General features: G+C 38.7%; 2 protein-coding genes across 5 annotated transcripts in view; one reads left to right on the top strand and one right to left on the bottom strand.

Annotated features, from left to right (window-relative positions):
- METTL9 (methyltransferase 9, His-X-His N1(pi)-histidine) overlaps positions 1 to 21029 on the bottom strand; it is a 45092-nt gene that overhangs the window by 3547 nt on the left and 20516 nt on the right. For 3 of the 4 annotated variants that reach the window (XM_079943905.1, XM_079943906.1, XM_079943907.1), the window contains one exon: positions 19225 to 19409. The exons of the other annotated variant lie outside the window; for it this stretch is intronic. In XM_079943905.1, coding sequence (XP_079800031.1) covers positions 19225 to 19409 — 185 coding nt within the window. The remainder of the gene's footprint in view (positions 1 to 19224; positions 19410 to 21029) is intronic. 4 annotated transcript variants of the gene reach the window in all.
- Positions 202 to 11530, top strand: IGSF6 (immunoglobulin superfamily member 6). The gene is made up of 6 exons (XM_079945138.1): positions 202 to 1213; positions 4571 to 4927; positions 7317 to 7423; positions 8081 to 8128; positions 8478 to 8558; positions 10095 to 11530. Exons 1-6 carry the CDS (start codon positions 1147 to 1149, stop codon positions 10152 to 10154), a joined length of 720 nt encoding a protein of 239 aa, XP_079801264.1. The 5' UTR covers positions 202 to 1146; the 3' UTR covers positions 10155 to 11530.

Below are 21029 nucleotides of genomic sequence, written 5' to 3'. Positions count from 1 at the left end.
CAGACTGAGAATAACTTTCCGTAAATGACAAAATATAATCAACAGGTGCCAAGAGTACAAACAGTACAGTGGGAAGATTTTTCGCTCTTTTCAGTGGCCCAGCACCCTCTTCCTGGTGGAAGACAAAGCCTGGGGAAGCAGCTTTCCCTGCCTTTCTTGCAGCTAAGGCACTGGCACACGACCCTAAGCTCAGAAACACTCACCTGAGACCTGGAAGGAGGAGCTAGTGACCCAGAGAAGTGGGGACATGAGGCTCGTTCTCTGGGGAGGCGGAGCGGTGGCGTGAGACCAAGCAGCTGGGCAGCGTTGGGCGGTACTACCGACAGGCTTTGGTCCAGCTGCAGCATCTAGTGCTCGGCGGCGGCAGTGTGCTCTTTGGATCAGTTTTATAGTATGTTTTGGGGCATGTGTCTTGTGTGTAGACCCCCACACACGACTCTCCAGTCCTTCCAGTGACTCGCTGAGCTACCCCAAATCCTTTCAGTAAATTACCCTTTGCTTAAGTCAGCCCAAGTCATTTTCTGTTGCTTACAAAGAACCTGACTGCTGAAGCCCCCAAGGGGCTGGGGATGACAGAGATTCCACACAGTTGTTTCACAGCACAATAAAAGGGGTCACACAAACTGGGGCACAGCTAGTTAATGGTACACAACTTATTTCTTCATTGTACTCTGATGTACCGTTCACTAATTTTTCTCTTGCCTCTACGTGAAGACACTTCCTTCTGCTTCTCCTCCATTTCCAGAAGTTACTGGCCCAGCACTAAGCACAAATTAGATGCCCCAAGACCAGCGACTGAACTGCTCTAGAAATTTAAAGTACGAATTATCCGTCAAACAATACATCCTGAGAATATGCACCACGTGTAAATCAAAATCTCACTCAAAACATCTAACACTTTCGAGGGTTTGTAAAATCCAAGAAAAATGTGAACATATGAACATTTAGAAGTGTGCTCTAGGCTAAAATCTCAACTTGCAATGGTGAAACTGGATTACAAACAATCTTTACACAATTTCAAAAAGTTCCTGATTATGGTTCCTTAATAAGAGTTCCTCTCTTTGGTTCTTCCTTTCTTTAAAAAAAAAAAAGCCAACTCTCTTCAAATACACAATCCCGCCAACCACGTCACACATACACACAGAAATGAAGACTGTGAACAGAGGCAAAATCATTCTCGGTCTGGAACTCAATCTGATTCTATTTCATGTCGGTAAGGTTCTTTTATTTTTCCCTCCATTTTATTTAAATCAATTGCTACTTTTTGCCTAATTCATTTATATTTTAAGCCCCTACAGATTAATTTTTAAATGTATAACATTATGGAAATTGTCTAAGGTGATAAATTTTTTTTCTCAAACAGGTAATAAAAAAAAATCGCTGAGAAAAAATTTCATATTAACACTGAAAATGTCCTTTGCTCTTATGCAGCTGTAGAGAAGGGCACCTCACCAAAGGGTTGAAAATATTCGTAAAATCACATGTTAGTAATCAACAATTCAGTTCCCATACAGGTGAACTCACTCTGCACTAAACAATACTTGAATATTTTTAAAGAACAGTGCTTCAGAAAAGCTGAATTTCTATAAATTAAAGTACTTGTCATTTAAAAAAACAACTGCAATGGCTCCTTCCTTGAAGAATCATCTCATAATATATGGATGCCTATACCTGTTTTTTTCTCTATGAAAGAGTTTCCTACATCACAGTTCTAATAATCTCACCATAGTTCTAATAAATCTAATAATCTCAGATTTGCCCACAAAGTTTGGGTCATAGGGCAGGAAAGGGAGCAAAAGCCCTTAAAATGATTTTTTTCTCATCTGTCAAGAAATATATTAAAATGTTAACAGTGATTTTGGTGGGGGTGATGAAAGGACTATGGGTGATTTTTTTGCTTCTACTTTCAGTTATAGTCTTTTTTTCCCTAATATGTATATATTACTTTTAATATATTTTAATTAGTATTATTTTAAAGAATTCTTATCTTTTAAAGATATATTTTGAAAGATGTGCAGATAAAATATCTGGAATTTGCCCTAAAATAACACAGGACTGAAGGAGCAAGTAGGGAGAAGAGGTGAAACAACATTGGGTTGAAGTCAGGTGACGGCACAGAAGTTACTGTGCTGGTCGACTACTTCTGCATATGTTCGAAATTTTCCAAAGAGGCTTTTTTTAGAAAGTGTCAAAAAATTAATTTTCTATGTATTTTCTAGCTTGGTCTTCAAAAATAGTAATCTTTTTTTATTCCCTCCACTAAGAAGATAAACTTTCAACCTTTTCAGATTTTTTTTTTAAAAAAATCCTACAGAATGTGGGAGTTCTTAAAGAGAAATCTTTCAAGGAGTGGGCTGCAGTGTGACATATCATCCGAACTTCCCTTTTTTCACTAAGATGTTGCTTCACAGCATGGGGGAAGGGGCAGCGGTGTCCTCACAGTCTGCGCTCTCACAGGAAACCACTGCAACTGGTTTTCTCCCTTCTCAGGCAGTAGTCAGAAATGAGCAGATATATGAAACTCCAAAGTTGCAAATATTTATTTTACCCTGGAGCACTAGCTCTCCAAGAAAAATGTTAAAAGGCAGCTTCCCTGTTAAAAACTCTATGTGACAGAGGACCTGACACTGGGACACTGCTGGTTAACTTTGTGGCTTGGTAGGCCCACTTCCATTTCAAGTTTCCATACATAATGATCACTATACCTTGTAAAGCGTTTCTTTACTTCTAAGGTGACTGAGTCTGGGTAGGAGACCTGTGCTTACAGTTATCAGACTTAGGAGTGAAGCTAAGTCCCTCAGCTGAAGAAGTAGGAAGCCTGGTCTTCTCCAAGTGACTTTACCCTCTCATCTGGTTTACATTTATCAGGTTGCTAAAAAGCTCCCAGCTCGTCTTCAATTGTACAAATGCTAAAATTAAAACATGGTGAGAACAGACCTGCATCACAGATACCATGATTCTAGTTTTAATTCTTCTGTTCTGGGTCAGGACCTATAACAAAAACGTTAGGTGACAAAAAGCTCGTCTGAAACTTACATCAGACCACTTGGATTACCTTTCAATTTCGTTTACAGTAGCCAAGGACAAAGTCAGACAAATAAGACCACATGGAAACATATAACCAGGCAAAGTCAGACTAAAAACATGCAAAAATTCCAATTTGTCTCAACCAATACTATTTCACATAGAGCCCCTCCCTTGATCCCAAAAGGGTTGAGGGGAGGTCTTCCCATTTATAAACACCTGAGCAGCTTTCCAGCTTCACATGCCTGGGATTAGACAGAAGGCCAAAGTAGGGACCCAACCTCTATGACATGAAAGCAGCAGGACATGGTGGAGAGAGCACTCGACTGGATATCTAACCCCGGCCCTGCTAACACATTGCTGAGATGTCCACAATTATCTCTAAAATGGGCATATGACACTGCCCATTAACGGAATAATGGTGGCAGCAGAAATAGCTACCTTTTATTAAATACTTACTAAGACTTAGGTAAGTAAATACTCCTTATGCATACATGGCCTCACTTAAACTTCCCGCTAAACTCATGAGGTGCACAATACTATCCCCATTTTGCTAATGAGGAAACAGACCAGAGAACTAGGAACTGGCAGAGCTAGGATCCCAACTAAAGTGTGTGCTCCAGGAGCTACACTCTCATCAAATAGATGAAAGCTACAAGAGACTACAAAGCAACGTACAAGTGCCAGGAAGAAATCCAACTTGCTGGGCTGCGGCCCGGCCAGCTCATCAGGCCTCTGCTCAGTAATCAAAGACCCTGTAGGCTGAGCCCGGGCTACATTTTCCCAGATGTACATCTTGCCTTTTATAATGTTTCCCACTGGGACAACTAGACTCATAAAAGAACAACTGTAAATTGTCATGAATTCCTAGCAATCACAACTGCCACAAGGCCCCCCCCAAATCCCTACTGCCCATGTGCTCAATCAGTGGGCGTGACATTTGCATGAAGGGCTTTGATACCTATTACCACATTGAATACAACACTCCTGTGAGGCCAGGGGGTACGGATGAGGAAACGGGTCCTGAGAGAGTAAGTGATCTGCATAGGGAGGTCAGAGGAAAGCTTGTACGTACACCACAAGTGTACATGTGGACCCCGAACTTCTGACTCTGGATCTGCTGTCACCTCCGCTCATGATAATGCAGATTCCCGGGACCTCTCTGGGGCTGCCCTCAAGTACCAGACATCACTGCACAACAGCAGGCTGAGGTTAGGAAACTCGGAGAGTTAGGAAAAGTGAGGAATACCAGTGTCTACTTTTTTTTTTTAGTCTCAAATTTTTTTAATTGCAGTAAAGTTGATGTACAATGTTATGTAAGTTACAGGTGTACAACCTCACAATTTTTAAAGGTTATACCCCATTTATAGTTATTATAAAATACTGTCACCAGTGTCTACTTTTACAGTCTTGTCTGTGCTGGGAGTGAGGGAAGAAAAAGAAAGCAATGGCTTTCAACGATTCTTCACCCCAAAATGTCAATAAAACGGAAGCACAAAGGGAGGTGAGAGGCCCACTAAACAGGCTCACCTGCTTCCTCCTGCAGGTGCCGCGAGCAACTGTACCGTCTCGGTGGTTCAACCACCTTCCCTTGAAGTGGACTACACTCAAAAGGCTGTGACCATGCAGTGCTCTTTCTCCACCGAGGGGTGCCCTGCAGAGCGACCAACAAGCCTGTGGTTTCGCTATGGCGCTCTCCAGCCCGAGAACCTGTGCTTGGATGGATGCAGAGATGAGACAGACAAATTCACACTTGTGAATCTGGCACAAAACCAAGTTGCCCTCACTGTGAACAGGCTGGCTTTCAATGACAGTGCAATCTACGTCTGTGGAATAGCCTTTCCCAGTTCAAAGGAACCGAGAGCTAAGCGCACGGGAGGAGGGACTGTGCTGGTGGTAAGAGGTTAGTCAAGACTTTATTCCCGAACACTGCGTTCTGCTCTGCCCCCGAAATGCATCACAATACTTATATGCAGAGATTATGAGGTCAATTTGATAACTTAGTACCCGAGCCAGTGAAGAGTGTGACCTGCACACAAGCTAACATGAAGTCTGGATTCAAGAACTCCTCTGACACCATCTCCCAGCCTCCACAGACGCAGAGTCAGGGTTATGTGGGTGCTATATTCTCTTTCCATGTCCAGACTTTACTGGCAAAGGCTGACCAACTATATCCTCCTTTTGTATGTTACACTGATGGAAATGTGATGATTAACTGACAGCCTTGTCAGTATCTAGTCTGGTATTGCACCATCTAGAACAAAACACTGGAGAAGCGAAAGCGATCAATAAATTGGACCCAGAAAAAAAAAATGCATTATGGAGAATAAACACAAATTTTAGGTGAAGCCACTGGGGGATCCCTGACCCTACCCCTTCTGCATAGATAAGGAACAGAAAAAAGGTCGGTGTGGCCCTGGCTTCTTGAGATTTACTAAAATCCATGACAATTTCCTCATGCAAGTGAGGACACGGAGCCTAGCTAAGTTCTATAAATTAAGAAATTAAGAAATTTCAGAGGAAAAGCTTCACGTGATTCTGGGGGAAGGAAAAGAAGGGCAGCAACTTCGTGCTTTTTTTCAGACCTCTCGTCTTTAAAGAAACTCTGGTATGGGCTTCCCTGGTGGCGCCGTGGTTGAGAATCTGCCTGCTAACGCAGGGGACACGGGTTCGAGCCCTGGTCTGGGAGGATCCCACATGCCGCGGAGCAACTAGGCCCGTGAGCCACAACTACTGAGCCTGCGCGTCTGGAGCCTGTGCTCTGCAACAAGAGAGGCCGCAATAGTGAGAGGCCCACGCACCGCATTGAAGAGTGGCCCCCGCTTGCCAAAACTAGAGAAAACCCTTGCACAGAAACGAAGACCCAACACAGCAAAAATAAATAATAAAATTAATTAACAAACTCCTACCCCCAACATCTTCTTTAAAAAAAAAAAAAAAAAAAACTCTGGTAAGATGAGCACTGAGATCATGAAAACGTAAACTCAAATTAGCCAGCCTTTTGGTTTTAAAACAGGACTTTGAGGAGCCCAGATGGTCCTGTATTTTAACCCCTGCTTTGGTGCTCTAATGGCCTTTTGATATTCCACTGTCATTTAACCTTAGTTTATTCTCACCTGTAAGGTAAATTATAAATGCATTAATACACATAAAGCACTTTTAATGGTGCCTGGTTCATAGCAAGTGCTCAATAAACATTAGCTATAGGTATTAAAACAAACACAACCGCTTTGGAGATCTGTATATCTCACTGCATGCATTCGTCTTCTATAAAAAATACTAGACAGAAGAAAAATGGTTTGTAAAGAGATGAAGGTTTCAAACCTGCAAGCTTACGTGAAGAAACATTCTTCTTGAGGAACAGGAATGAAAGTACCACTAAGATAGACATGGCAACTTCCTTTTCTACAGAGCTCCTAATTTCACACTTGAAACTTTTTAAGTTTTACAGATATGGTTGATTTGTTAGTTTCACAAGAAAAATGTATGTTGTATAAACTGAGTTCACACGATAAGCATCTATGGGATATTTAGTTGAAAAGTACAAGTTATTCAGATAACAATTATAAATCTAAATGGATTTTGTATTTCAAATACTCAGGTACTTGAAGACGTGGTGTGTTACTTCATCACTACCTAGGGCACAGGACACTTCCTGCAAGGAGGGAGAAATTCAGAATGTGCAAACGGATTCAATAAATCCACTTCCAGAACTTTATTAGAAATAAGGGGCACATATAACAATGCCTGTCTTTTAAGCATGCAGTGAGCACTAAAGTCTCAATGTACGGCCTTCTCAGGTTCTTAGAGAACTGCACTGTTCAGCTATGTGTACTAAACAGTTCAAGGTTATAAATACACATGGGAAAGTATCTTAACTCCATAAACAGACTCTTGGTGACACTTGTACATCATATCTACTAAAAGAAACTTTAAACACCCTTGAACAAACTCTTAATGTTTATCTAACTTTCAGCAAAACTTTATATAAAAAGTGATACTTAGCATTATGACAAGTAATTAATTGAATTTTTAAAAATTTTAAGTTTTAAAAATGAATAACATGTTGGGCATAATACATTTAAAGAACTAATGAACTGGCTTTAACTATATCATATACTTGAGTACTTTCTGAATCAAGAGACCCTGAATAAATTTTTATATGAATAGCCAAATAGAATAAGTTAATGTTTCACCTCTAACATGTAGTTTTGATTATACTTTATACATATATTTGCAATAATATGCTTCAATAGTGACTGTGGTTCTTTCTGTATCTGTAATTAACAAAGACAGGAAGGCTCTCAGCAAGGAATTGCAGAGTCTCCTGGCGGCCCTCTTATCACTGCTGTCTATCTACGTCACTGGTGTATTCGTGTACTTCATCGTCCTCACCAAAGTAAGTCAAATTTCTTGCATTAGATGTCCCTATGGCCTTGAATATTATCATAAGGAAATAATTTCCATCTCTCCACATGTCGGGAGCCTCAGAAATAGCTCATCTAATTAATATCTTCCTTTGCATTTGCAGGAAATACCACCTGCAGGAGAGGTCTGTAGAAGAAAGCAAAAATTTTCATCACTGAAATTATTAACCAGAGTACACAATTTACAGGGTTTTCTTTTTAAAACCCAGTAATATGGGAATAAGAGACCCTTCTTTATAACCATCATACACATGCTACTTTCCGCTGGTGGGGGAGGTATGAAAGGGCTAAGAACAATCTTTAAGAGCAAAAAAAAGTTAAAAGAGATTAGAAACTGCCTTTAAATATCTTTAAAAGGCCTAAAGATTTTGAGAAAGACTATCTTCTGGCTATTCACATGCTACAAGAGGGGGGATGTGTATGTTATATTAGGATTACTATAAATCCTACAATCAGTTTGAGCTATTTTATTAATAAAGCATCTCAGAAATGACATGAAAATTATTAACTCTTACTGCATTACCATTTAAATATTAAGTTAGTTTAACCTTATTATGGTATGAGATCTCTGCCACAACTGTTTTGAGTACATAAAGTGTCTTATAAGATTCTCCTTTTCTTCTTGACAGTCAAAATCTAACACTCTAAGAAAGAAGGAAACAGAAGATTCACAAAAGGTACAGACCAATGCTTGTAAAATATCTTTCGAATTGTGGTTGTAACTACTTCAAATCCAAAATAATTTAAGAAACTCAGAACATCATCAAAGAACAACTTGCAACCACAGATACTATTTCCTATTGTTGAGAAAAATGATAATGGTAACATATGTGGTAAATTGATAGTTCTCAATCATAAATTCTACTTACTATACTCAAAATACAAGAGTTAACTAGGTATAGATGTGTTGGGCGGGGTAGTTTCTGAGACTGGTGGCAATAAAGAAAGAAAAGGCTGAGATGATGTGCAATAATCACTGCTTTTATTCCTGAGACAGATACATTTTTTTCTTATTTGTATTTATAGAAAAAGAGTGCTCGGCGTATTTTTCAGGAAATTGCTCAAGAACTATATACGAAGAGACACATGGAAACAAACCAACAACCTGTAAGTGTAAAATATCAAAAAAGATATAAAGCATATGTTTAACTAAAAACAACTAAGCTGCCAACAACCTATCGATAACCAAGTCTTCCTTTACAAACGTCTGAAAGAGGATTTTCACAAAATGCATTTTTATATAGAACTTGCTTTGATAAATACATAACAAAGGTCATCTGATGCAATATTCAATAGACACCAGGCTGGCATCTTAGTGACATGAAATCTTTCAGAAACACATTGGATACAGGCAATGTTTTCAGTACAGACGAGGATGCTTTTGTGGGTTGAAAGCTACTTTGTATTGTATCTTGCATGCAGTAGTAAGCATTAAGTAGATGTTGCAAACATCTGTGGATCAAATTATATAGAAAACTTACTTGTTCACATTAAAAAAGATACAGCTAATAAAAATAAGAAAGGAGGTTTTTTTCAGTCTTTGGGGTTGTAGTCATAGAAAGAATACATCTATATTGATTACAATACATTCTGATAGTGTTTCTTTAAAGTCCTATATAAACAGGTTTTTCAAACAAGACATTGTTTTAGAGCCAGCAGAGCAGATGGTTTCCATGATGCATGATCAAACTGCTCAGATTTTAATTAAAATGTATACAAAATAATGAACTTATATACTAGGAAAGATATTTTCTTCTTAAACAGCAGCCATGAGGCCACATGAAACAGAATTCTGATATGAGGTGTGGGGAGGGTTTTGCTTTGTTTTGTTTTTAATTTATTTATTTTTGGCTGCATGGGGTCTTTGATGCTGCGCGCGGGCTTTCTCTAGCTGCGGCAAGCGGGGGCTACTCTTCGTGGCGATGCACGGGCTTCTCATTGAGTGGCTTCTCTTGTTGCGGAGCATGGGCTCTAGGCACACAGGCTTCAGTAGCTGCGGCACGCAGGCTCAGTATTTGTGGTTCATGGGCTCTAGAGTGCAGGCTCAGTAGTTATGGCGCACGGGCTTAGTTGCTCCGCGACATGTGGGATCTCCCCAGACCAAGGCTCGAACCCGTGTCCCCTGCATTGGCAGGCGGATTCTTGACCACTGCGCCACCAGGGAAGCCCCCTGAAGTGTGTTTTTTTAAATCCGATTTCTGAAAAGGATTTTCATCCAGGAAAGAATATCATCTACGTGGTCACTTCATCCTTCAATGTATATATAAACACATGAAGAAGTGGCCTAATTACCTAAGATGTCACTCTGAATAACTATAAATGCCTGTTCACACTCTTTTCTTATTGATGCTGGGGCACCTTTTTCAGCAAAGAGACCAAGGTAAATGGCCTGAAGACAGGCCTGGAAGTAGGAATTTTAAAGCTCTAAGCCAGGGCTTTGACAATGGCATCTGAACAAGAAAATTATTCTTCAGTTCCCACATCTTACTCCAAATAAAGGGAAAATGGTAACTGGACCTTTAAGGTTACTGGAAGGGTATTTAGGACCCAGAATGCAAGATGGCACTGTAGTTTATATGTTGCTTGTAGCGTGGCGTTATTGGTTACATAACTTAAAATATGGCTTATTATTTACTATTGCAGCAGGAGAAAGACAACACTTATGAAAATGGAAGAGCACCTTCTAACTATGAAAGACCATAGAAATCTTCTGATTTTCAATTAAGTCACTGAAAATCCAACTCCAGAAGTTATGCAAGTGTCAATGGACATACACTGATCAGGGTTTTTTTAAAAACAATTTAAAGTAAACGGAAAAGTCAACTGGCTACAAGAAGAATGTCAGAGTATAAGGAAACTATTACTAAGAGTAATTATCACAATACTAGAGCCCAACAAAATGCAACTGAAAAATACTTTCCTAATTTGCTAGGAGAATTCTAAGCAGTCAAACCTCTTCAAAAACTTTCAATTACAGCATATATCCTTTATTTGTTTCACTCAACATATGAGGTGCACCACACGATGACTGTTGCCCTGAAGAAGATTTGAAGCCACACCACGTGCCTCAGTCTTGCATGGAAGAACTGTCTTTACGGTGTGTAGAAGTGATGGGCCAGTTAGACTAAGTTGGCAGGGAAGGAGGATGGAGGGAGGAAGGAGAGTGGCAAAATTTGAGTTAGAAAAAATCACCTTGAGAAGTATTTTGTAGCAAAAATTATTTCCTCTGGTACTGCAATGGGGCAATGGTATAGTGCACATTTTCCTACCAGGGTATGCAAAATAACTTACATCATGCTACCAACAAAAAGTGAGACCAGAATAGAATATAGAGTAAGAATACAATAACTTATATACAGAAAATCCAAAGCAGAAAGTTCAACCAGAAAAAACCTCAGAACAAATAAGCCACATCCGACTCTAGATGTCAGTCTCGTGCCAAACAGCAGCACCAGGGAAGGATTCGGCAATGCACTGTTCCTGACAATGCCCTTGCAATACTGATTTTTTTTTCTCTTTTAATTAGTCATTGTATTACACACACACACACACAAATATACATATGTGCACATACATACACACTTACACAAACCTACACTTTATACATAGCTGGGATCATACTAAGTATATAGTTTTGTATTGTCCGTTGCAATGTTGATTTTTAACCAACTTAGGAGGGAAATGTTAGGTAAGGGACTGGGTATACAGCAAGGATGTTTATGGCACTCATTACCATCTCATTAAGAAAACATGTTATGAATTGTTCTCTGAAAGTTACTTCTGTGTAAAAAAAAATCTATTTAAAGTACCTACAAGTATATGTTCATTACTAAACATGAATTACAACCTATTATGTTTATTTCATTAAAGTGCTTCTCTTAAGCTGGTATAAAATGAGATGTATTCTTATTTTTAAAACCCAGATCAAAGTTTAGAATATTTTAAGATCCCTTGAAAGCGTTTTGTACTAACGGTTTAAATCAGTAATCTCTAACCTTTCTAATCACATGTGCCAGGAAAAATGGAAAGGGGAGAGAGGGGAGCACATAACCTCATTTTATTTGTGTGTAGGATGTATACACGTGTGAGTGCGTGTGTGTGATTTATATAGTGTATGCATATACACTTATGTGTGTATATGTGTATACACAAAAATAGAAATTAAACAATGGGCATTAAAAGTAATATAAATAAAAATGTTAATATTTTCTTCCTATATCCCAAAATAAATTGTCTTGTGTACTCCCTCCACTTTGAGACCACTGGCCTGGCTGAAATAAATGAACTTCCAAACCACTAACCACAAACACCATCTAGGTGAATAGAAGAAGTGTTGGATTCGATCATTTCCTTTTCGTTTCTGAGAATCATTACTTGGTACTTTCAGGGCTGAATATATACTGTTCTTTGTGTAACTAACAAGGAAACAAAATCCCTAAGACAAATTCATATTTGATTCAGATTAAATCTTTGCCAATACAACCAAAGACTGTGTTTCAAAGATTGATTTTTAAGCTAAAATTTGGAATACACTTTTCCAAGTAGTTATATTCCCTGAGGTCATATATGAGCGCCTGATGTATATAGAATATTCATTCTTTTATCCATCCATGTAGCCAACAATATTTATTGAGTGCTATACTATTATGCAACCAAAGGCCTCTTTTGCATGCTATCCTTGGGTCTCACTGAACTTGTCCTCGCCTGTGAACCCCACCTTGTTCACATCTTCATGCTTTTTTGCACATGCCGTTCCCTCTGCCTGGTAAAATGCTCCACAGATACAAACAGGTCGAATGTCACCTACATGAAAACTTCCCTAGCAGTTAATGGATCTTTCCTTCTCTAAACCGATAGTACTCTGTCATGTTTCTTATCAGACTATCCTGCCATTGTCTGTTTACATCTTCTGAACTATTCTGTAAGTATTTTAAAACTAGAAGCACATGTCTCATTTCTTTTTATTTCTACTGCCTAGCACTGCCTGGTACATAGTAGGCTCTTAAATGCCTTTATATGAATGCAATTGAACGATGTTTCTATAGAAAAATATTTTTTCAGCATTTCAACTAAGATATGAAGCACACTTCACTCTCTAGCCATTGATCCTCACCCCTCTTCATAAGGACTGTTCACTGGATCCCTAACATTAATTTTCCTGCTATGTGAGCATCCAGAATTTTCACTGGAAAGGATTAAGCTATAGCCTTCTGTTTAGATTTATATTTCCCAAGACAATGAAAAGAAAATAATATTAAAACAACTTGAAGACGAAAATGGACAGACATGGTTCTAGTGTCTATACACCCTACCCTCTAGACAAGAGCACTTAAACCCACATACCAAAAGGTGTAAACGAGATTTTCAGAATAAGTCATTTCTTTCTCTCTACTATATAAGACCTGAGAGAGTCTGAAGCCCTGGGCTAATAGGCATATAGTTAAGTGTCTGTGGAGTCAAGTCACATAAACCGATGGAAAAGGTACAGATTCTGAGACCAAGTTAAAATGCAAAAACATTGACAAATACTTCAAAGTGAAGAACTGTGAACAAATCTGATCAATGAAGCTACAAATAAAAGCAAAGTAACGGAATAGGATGGAATGAAAAAATCTAATGTGTATCAAATACCAATACTGAGATAGACAAGGTTGGGCACTATCCTTTAAATTACGTTATTTAATCTTCACAACAAACCTCAAGGTAGGTATTAGCCCCATTTTTACAGATGAAACACTAAGCTTAATGAGAGGCACAGGTAATAAGGGCTGACCCCTGTTTCAAAACAGGTCAGCCCTCAAAGCCCATGCTCTTTCAACAAAGCAGTCTGGCCAGAGTCTAGCTTATTTCTATTTAGACTGATGGGAACTTTAAGACTTAACATGTCTAATTTAATCTGAACAATGACCCTGAAAGAAAGTGAGAAAGTTGCCAGTGGCTACCTCTCAAAACCCACAGGCTTAGCTGGTTTCACAGGAGAATTCTACCAAATTTCCAAAAGCGGATAACCATAATGCTATTTAAACTGTTCCAGAGCATTAGAAAGAACTCAGAAATTATTTTTTACAAAACCAGCAGAACATTGATACCAAAACATGACAAAGATAACATCCTCCAAATAAAAGATCAGATCAGACCGACTATCATTTTTCAATAATATTAATGCTAATATTTTTATTTAGAGTTTTTGTAAATACAATCTAGTGGTACATACAAGACTACTCTGCCTAAGCCCAGGGATGCAAGAGTGGATATGTATTAGAACAGTACTATTAATTTAATAAGCCAATGGAGAAAAAACCCTATCTCTAGAGATGTTGAAAACACAGGTGGCAAATTCAACATTGATTCCTGATTTTTTTTAAGCTCTTAATAAAATAGGATTTTTTAAAAATATGTATCTCAAGCCAGACAGCAATCTCAAGCCGAAAGACAGAATCATATTTAAAGTATTTTTTCATTAAGGTAAAAAACAAAGCAAAAATTTCCACCATTTTTTTCTTTAACATTTTCTGGAAATAACTACAAATTCACTTGTACCAAAAAAAAAAAAAAAGTCTAAAAATGAGAAGGAAGTATTAAAACCATCTGCAGATGCTGTAACTGTATTTAAAAAAACCCAAGAGAATCAATGCTGAAAACTACTGGACACACTAAAATAATCCAATAAGGTAAATGGTTACAAAACTGGTACACACACACACACACACACACACAAAAAACAACTGCTTGTCTGTGTATGCATAATATCCACTCTAAAATATGATGGGAGAGCCATTTGAGACAACATGGATGAACTTGTAGGACATTATGCTAACTGAAATAAACTAGACACAGAAGAACAAATACTGTATGATCACACTTATATGTGGAATTGAAACAAGTCAAACTTGCAGAACCAGAGAAGAGAATGTTGGTTGCCAGGAGCTGGTGGGTGGGGGAAATAAGAAGATGTTGGTCAGAGGATACAAACTTTCAGTTATAAGATGAAAAAGTTCTGTGGATCTAATGTACCACCTGGTGACTACAGTTAATAATACTGAACTGTATACTTTAAATTTGCTAAAAGAATAGATCTTACGTGTTCTCATCTCACACACACACACACACACACACACACACACACACACAAAAGGTAACTATGTGAGGTAATGGATGTGCTAATTAACTTGATTGCAGCAATCATTTCACAATGTATACTGTATACTAAATCATCATGTTGAACACATTAAATACAAAAAATGTTTGCCAATTATATAAAGCTGGGAAAATTTTTTATTTTTTTAACCATGAAGGAAGAAAAATTCCTATTTATAATATCTCACACACACACCATTAGAATAAATCTAACAAAACTTGTGCAGGACATTTATGAAGAAAATTTTGTTACTAATGAACATAACTGAATAAATTGAAAGACATCCTATTATTAGCTAAGAACACTCAATACTCCCTAAATTAACCGATAAATATAGGGGAACTAGGCAAGTTAGTGCTAAAGTTGATCTGTTAAATAAATAAGCCAAGAAAAATCTAAGAGAAACTGATTAAGAAAGACTAGTGCTATGATACTAACAAGCATGATAAAGCTACAGTAATTAAAGTATTTTGGTATTGGTACACATATAGAAGGATAAATCTTCAGAGAACAGAACCAAACACATTATAGGACTTTAGTCTATGATTTAGGTGGCATTTCAAAGCATTGGGGAAAAGATGATTACTCAATAAATGGTGTTAGGATCACAGTGTAGCTATTTGGAAAACTCACTCTTTTTTTTTTTTTTTTTGCATTACGCGGGCCTCTCACTGTTGTGGCCTCTCCCGTTGCGGAGCACAGGCTCCGGACGCGCAGGCTCAGCGGCCATGGCTCACGGGCCCAGCCGCTCCGCGGCATGTGGGATCTTTCCGGACCGGGGCACGAACCCGTGTCCCCTGCATCAGCAGGCGGACTCTCAACCACTGCGCCACCAGGGAAGCCCTGGAAAACTCACTCTTTAACAAGCAGTTCCACTCCTAGAAATGTATCATCCAGATAACCATAAACCTTACTTCCTTCAGCCTTTTCCCTACATCACCCTCTAAGAGAGGCCCTTCCCTGAGCCCCCCTCTTTAAAATTATAGCGCCCAAAGCCAACCCCCAATTCCAAGAAGCCCCTGTTTTGCTTTTATTGTTTATTTTTCTCCATAACATTTATCATCAACAACATGCCATTTGTTTACAGTCTGTCTTCCTCATTAGAACATAAGCTCCATGAGGACAAGGATATTTGTATGTTTTTCGCTCATTTATCTCCAGCATCACTCAGTAAACACTTTTTAAATGATAAAGATATTCTGTGCCATAAGAGTATCCCTCCCACCTTCACCGCAAGCTCAGTCTCACAGTGTAAATATGCTCAGGGCAGACTCCCTCCCCAGACCTGCAGCACAATTGTCCTAACCTGCCTGCCAGTTGTTGGCTGGGCAGGGCATGTGCCCCCATCCTTACCGATGGGAAAAAGTGCGATGTGCCAGGGAGCTTTCTGGAAAAGGTTTCCATCACTTTAGAAAAAAAAAAAGGATGGGAGAAAATGCCTCTTTCTTTCCAAGACTCTGTCACGCCTACACATGATGCTTGGCGCTGCATCAGCCATTTTGTAATTGCGAGGGGAATGTCAACGCACTGAAGATGAAGAAATGAAAGCAAGTTCTGAGCTTCAGTGGACACTTTCATCACTGAATTAACCAACCTCGAAATCACTTTTCTAAAATAAACTCTTAATTTTTAAAAGCTACTTTTAGTTGCTCCTTCTGTTTCTTGAAGCAGAAAACATCCTGATACCTACTTACACGTGTGCAAAAGACTTGCCTAAGAATGTTCATTTCACTTGTAAATATTTATAAAGCAAACTGCTGGTATCTAAAAGTAATAAGTCAACAGAGGCCTCCTCTAGTAAAGTTACCAAATGCCCAGCAGTGTGCTGGTAAAGGTTTACCAATCAGCTAGGAGAAGGGAGAGACTATTTGTGGAGTGTGCCAATTTCCATGGTGTAAGTACTCCCATTGAGGTCAATTTCAATAATGGCCAAGTTTAACAACCAGTTCACTAAATTCCTGCCAAGATAACAATCAGCTCTCCTGAGCCAGTAAAACCAGCTCCAGCACACCACTGCTTACACGTAGACAAGGATGTAGATACTTACGCACTAGTAAGGAATAATTTCCTAGACATGCTTGAGAGGAAAAGGGCAATGAAACTATTTATAATGGGCTTTAATTATAGAATCAATTTTTTCATGTTCACACATATTTGCATAGACTATCTTTAGAAAACTATTCAAGAAACCTGAACAAGATTGTGTAACGAGTGGATAAGAAACCTCCTTTTATACTCTCTTGCAAGCTGCTTGAACTCTTTCTGACCATGAATTACCTTTTCATAAAAATTACAATTTTGAAAAATTAAACATCACTAAATGTTCATTTTTGCAAAATAAGTCTCCTTTTCTTGATTACATACTTTGCCCCTTTTTGATGCTTAAAACAATTCTCACTAGGTTTAATAACCCCCAACCAGAATTGGGTCAGCAAACCAAACAAACTGAAATTACAAAGATACATTTTGCATTTTTTTTCCCTAAATTAACCTAAGCAACAAAATTGCTGGGGTTCAACTTCAAGACAAATCAAAAAAAAATTACACAAGTAATCATTTCATCTACAACTGCTTTTGTTAAAAAATAAATTGAGCCAAGTGTGAAAAGTACACTCACATATCCTTAAACCAGCCCCATACACATGAACTCACAGCAAGATCACTTTGCACCTCCTGGGTCTTTACACAGTGTCACATGGAAATCATCAGGATCTAATTAGTGACTTAGAGAAAGGAAGCAATAATAGAGTGCCACAAGCGGTCTACGAAACTTATAGGTCACTAAAGGTCACCCACAGCAAACAAGGCTCCGCTGCTCAGTTTGCTGTGTATCACACACCAGACTCCTTGGATTCAACAGGCAACTGTGCAACCACAATCAAGGAGCTTGTTTTCAGGCCTTACTAGAGACTGCCCTCTTGTCCAGTTTAACTTCTTTTCAATTTTTAGTGTCAGAAACACAAGGAGGGCTTCCCTGGTGGTGCAGTGGTTGAGAGTCCGCCTGCCGATGCAGGGGACACGGGTTCGTGCCCCGGTCCGGAAAGATCCCACATGCCACGGAGCGGCTGGGCCCGTGAGCCATGTCTGCTGAGCCTGCGCATCCGGAGCCTGTGCTCCGCAATGGGAGAGGCCACAATGGTGAGAGGCCCGCGTAGCACACACACACACAAAAAACAAAAACACAAGGAAATAAAATTCATGGTTAGATTGATGTTTTTTCCCCTGCTCTTCCACCTCCTGCTATGTCAGGAAGTAGCATTAAAGTTCCATCGTGTGGTTGCCCAACAGGACACAGGAAGACTGGACCTTACAACCTGATGACTAGTGACTGCAATGCAGTGAGATGGAGCCGAGGTTTAGTTACACAGGGAACAGCACTGAAACAAGGTCAGGCTGCTAAATTATCAAGGACAACATTTACCAGGTTTTCCCCTATACAACACATATATGCACTATATGGGCACTCACACATTATAGCAGTTTTTTTCTTTACCATGACAAAAGGATTCAACACAGGAATGGAGAAGTTAGATGGGGGAGGGGACATCTATTCTATCTATTCTCCTTCCCACCCTCCTATGTCTAAAGAATTCTCCATTTTCCCCACCATCAACACAAATCTAAAACCATTCGGCAAACGTTAAGACAAGCACGAAATCAGAAGGGGCTAAGACCTGAGGGAGAAAAAATAAGAAGAAAAGAAGGAGCAAGTGAATGGCAACACAAATCCACAGTTATAAGCAAACTTCAGTGTTATCCCTTAAGACACAGACTCTCACAGGTATTTGATAACTACGATGCTTACAAAATACTAATGGATTTCTTAAAAATGTCTACAAGCGCTTAGAGTTTTTGAACCCAAAGCTGAACAAGGCAGTAAAAAAGAAAAAGTAAAGATTTAAAAATATTAACATGCATTACTCATATAATAATTTTTACATGACTGTACAATAACTTATGAAAATTCAAAAGAGGTTTAAAGTCATAACTTTCAACATGATCTAAAATGCAAACCACATAAGCGAAAACCAAGTATGAATGAATGTCTCTGGCCAAAAGTAAATGTGAAGCAATATGAAATCAAACCATTTCTTCTGAGATATTCTTCGTTCAGTGTTGCTGAAGAGCAAGACCATGCAATCAAAACACCAAACGTCAAAGAAATGATACATGCTGGGACACAAATGGTCTTCAAAAGGAAAAAATGGATAACAACAGCATTTATCATTATTAGAGTCTGGGACGAGAGACGTAAAATATGAAACAGCTGTAACATTTGGCAGGTATATTCAGGTAGATTAAAAGGCATCATTTATTGCTTGACTCAGCTCATAAGCTAATAAATTAGTGGTTAAGGCTCCATTTAAAAGCATTTTAGGCTTTCAATCTTGAGCAGGCAGATCCATCTGAGTATTAATTCTTACCACTGCAAAGGGAGTACCAGAGTTCTATAAAATCCACATTAAGACGAACATTAACCAAGGTGGTATTTTACATGGGTTAACTGTACTCTGTTAAATTCCAGGCTATTCTGAGAAATACCAGTCCATGTCTAATTGTGCACAGCACAGAATCACAAATACCAATAAGCACCAATTCTGGATAACAGGCTGGTAAGTGGGTGGCCACACTTACCGTTTTCCACATAGGGATGAAAAGGTAAGACCAGAGCAAGGATGACCCTGCCTCTAGTTGGCTCCAAGACACTTCTGATATCTTTTAACAAAGTCAGGGGCTGATCACAGCGGTCCAGCAAATTCAAGCAGCTGATGACATCATACTGGAACCCTGTATTCTGCCATTCATTTATACCAAGTACTCTGGAAAAATCAGAAAGATACAAACCCTCTTAAAGACATCTTTAAAAATACTTAGATGCCAGTAAAGACTTTAATTTTGTCTTCTAAATCAAAGTGAGTTCAAAAATCTTCATTTATAATTTATATTTGCAATAATAAAATGGCCATACGAAAGTAAACAACCATATTTCTTTAAATTTAGCAATTCTCCTATTTCCAAATCTCAAAACATGCAAAATTTCCTTTATAAGAACTAGTATGTTTAATAAATATGAAGATATAAGATGATAAAAATGGTTACGAAACTGGGGCATCCAATTCTTGAACATCAGTTAATGAACAAAGAATCCTACTTTTACATTCACTGGAATGTAATCGTAGAAGACATCATATATTCATGTTTTCTATTCCTAGGGTCCCTCCTATTTTTAAGAATGGCTAGGAGTGGTATAAGATAATTTCCATTTATGTCTTTTGAGCACATCTCTATTCCCAGGAGAGAGATACTATTTCATATTCTAGAATCTTCATCTCTAAATAACTATATAGAAAAAGATAAAGCACAGGACATCCTATTAAAACAGTAAGCGAAGAACATAGTTAACACACCACTCTCAGCCCTCAGTATCTCATGAACACAATCAGTCTCTCCCTCCCTCTCTCTCCTCCCTGTCTTCTCTCGCCCTAAGAACATTTCTAGTCCTTTACAATGTTTTACTCACAGAGAGGAGGAGACCTTATATCAAGAGGCTTTGTTAGCCACACCATTAAGGCAATTCCATAAATTACTCACTCCTGCTTGGTTATACCAATCAGAATGTGGTAGGTGAGGCATGTTATGATAGAGACAGGAGGAAAAGGAAACAGGAAAAAGGACCTTTGGTAAACAAGTCTTTGATCACGCTCAGCAGATAGAGATATCTTAGAAAATTCTAGAAGCATAATGAGGACTGTTTAGGAAAACTCAGTATAATGACATTTTAGAGCATTTTTGTATAGCAGAATAAAAAGAAACACTAACTGCTCAGGTGCATCTTCTTTTCAATCTAGATTTTTAAATTTTATTTATTTATTTTTTTTGTGCTACGCGGGCCTCTCACTGTTGTGGCCTCTCCCGTTGCGGAGCACAGGCTCTGGACGCGCAGGCTCAGCGGCCATGGCTCATGCGCCCAGCCACTCCGCGGCATGTGGGATCTTCCTTCCGGACCAGAGCACGAACCCGTGTCCCCTGCGTCGGCAGGCGGACTCTCAACCACTGCGCCACCAGGGAATCCCTCAATCTAGATGTTTTTAAAAACTAAAGCCTCCTCCAAAGCAAAACTGACAAACTTCAAGGAGCTAGTCAGATTTCTTTGTTGCTTGAAATTAGGGCATTAGAGCTCCAAAATCACTTTGTTGTATCGAAACTGTGACTGCAATGATGATTTTAGGAGCTGTATTTAGCTCATTTAAACTAGAGAGAAGACTCTACTTTCAGGATAAAAATGTCATCAATTCCCATTTTAAAAGCAGAAATGAACAATTAAAAAGAAAGACTATTTATATATTAATACCTTAGCCAAACAGCCAATTTAAATTCATAAACTTGCAAAAGACAAATTATATATTTGATTTAAAAAGCCAAAAAAAAAAAAAAATTAG

This window comes from Stenella coeruleoalba (genome assembly GCF_951394435.1).
Source record: "Stenella coeruleoalba genome assembly, chromosome: 15".
Taxonomy (NCBI): Eukaryota; Metazoa; Chordata; class Mammalia; order Artiodactyla; family Delphinidae; genus Stenella; species Stenella coeruleoalba.
This window is presented reverse-complemented; position numbering and strand designations above follow the sequence as displayed.

Bases quoted from the DNA above. Each gene is read 5' to 3' on its own strand.
- IGSF6 (XM_079945138.1), top strand. From the start codon at position 1,147: ATGAAGACTGTGAACAGAGGCAAAATCATTCTCGGTCTGGAACTCAAT. The intron at 4,928-7,316 runs GTTAGTCAAGAC...TAATTAACAAAG, and splicing joins GACTGTGCTGGTGGTAAGAG to ACAGGAAGGCTCTCAGCAAG. The intron at 7,424-8,080 runs GTAAGTCAAATT...TCTTCTTGACAG, and splicing joins ACTTCATCGTCCTCACCAAA to TCAAAATCTAACACTCTAAG.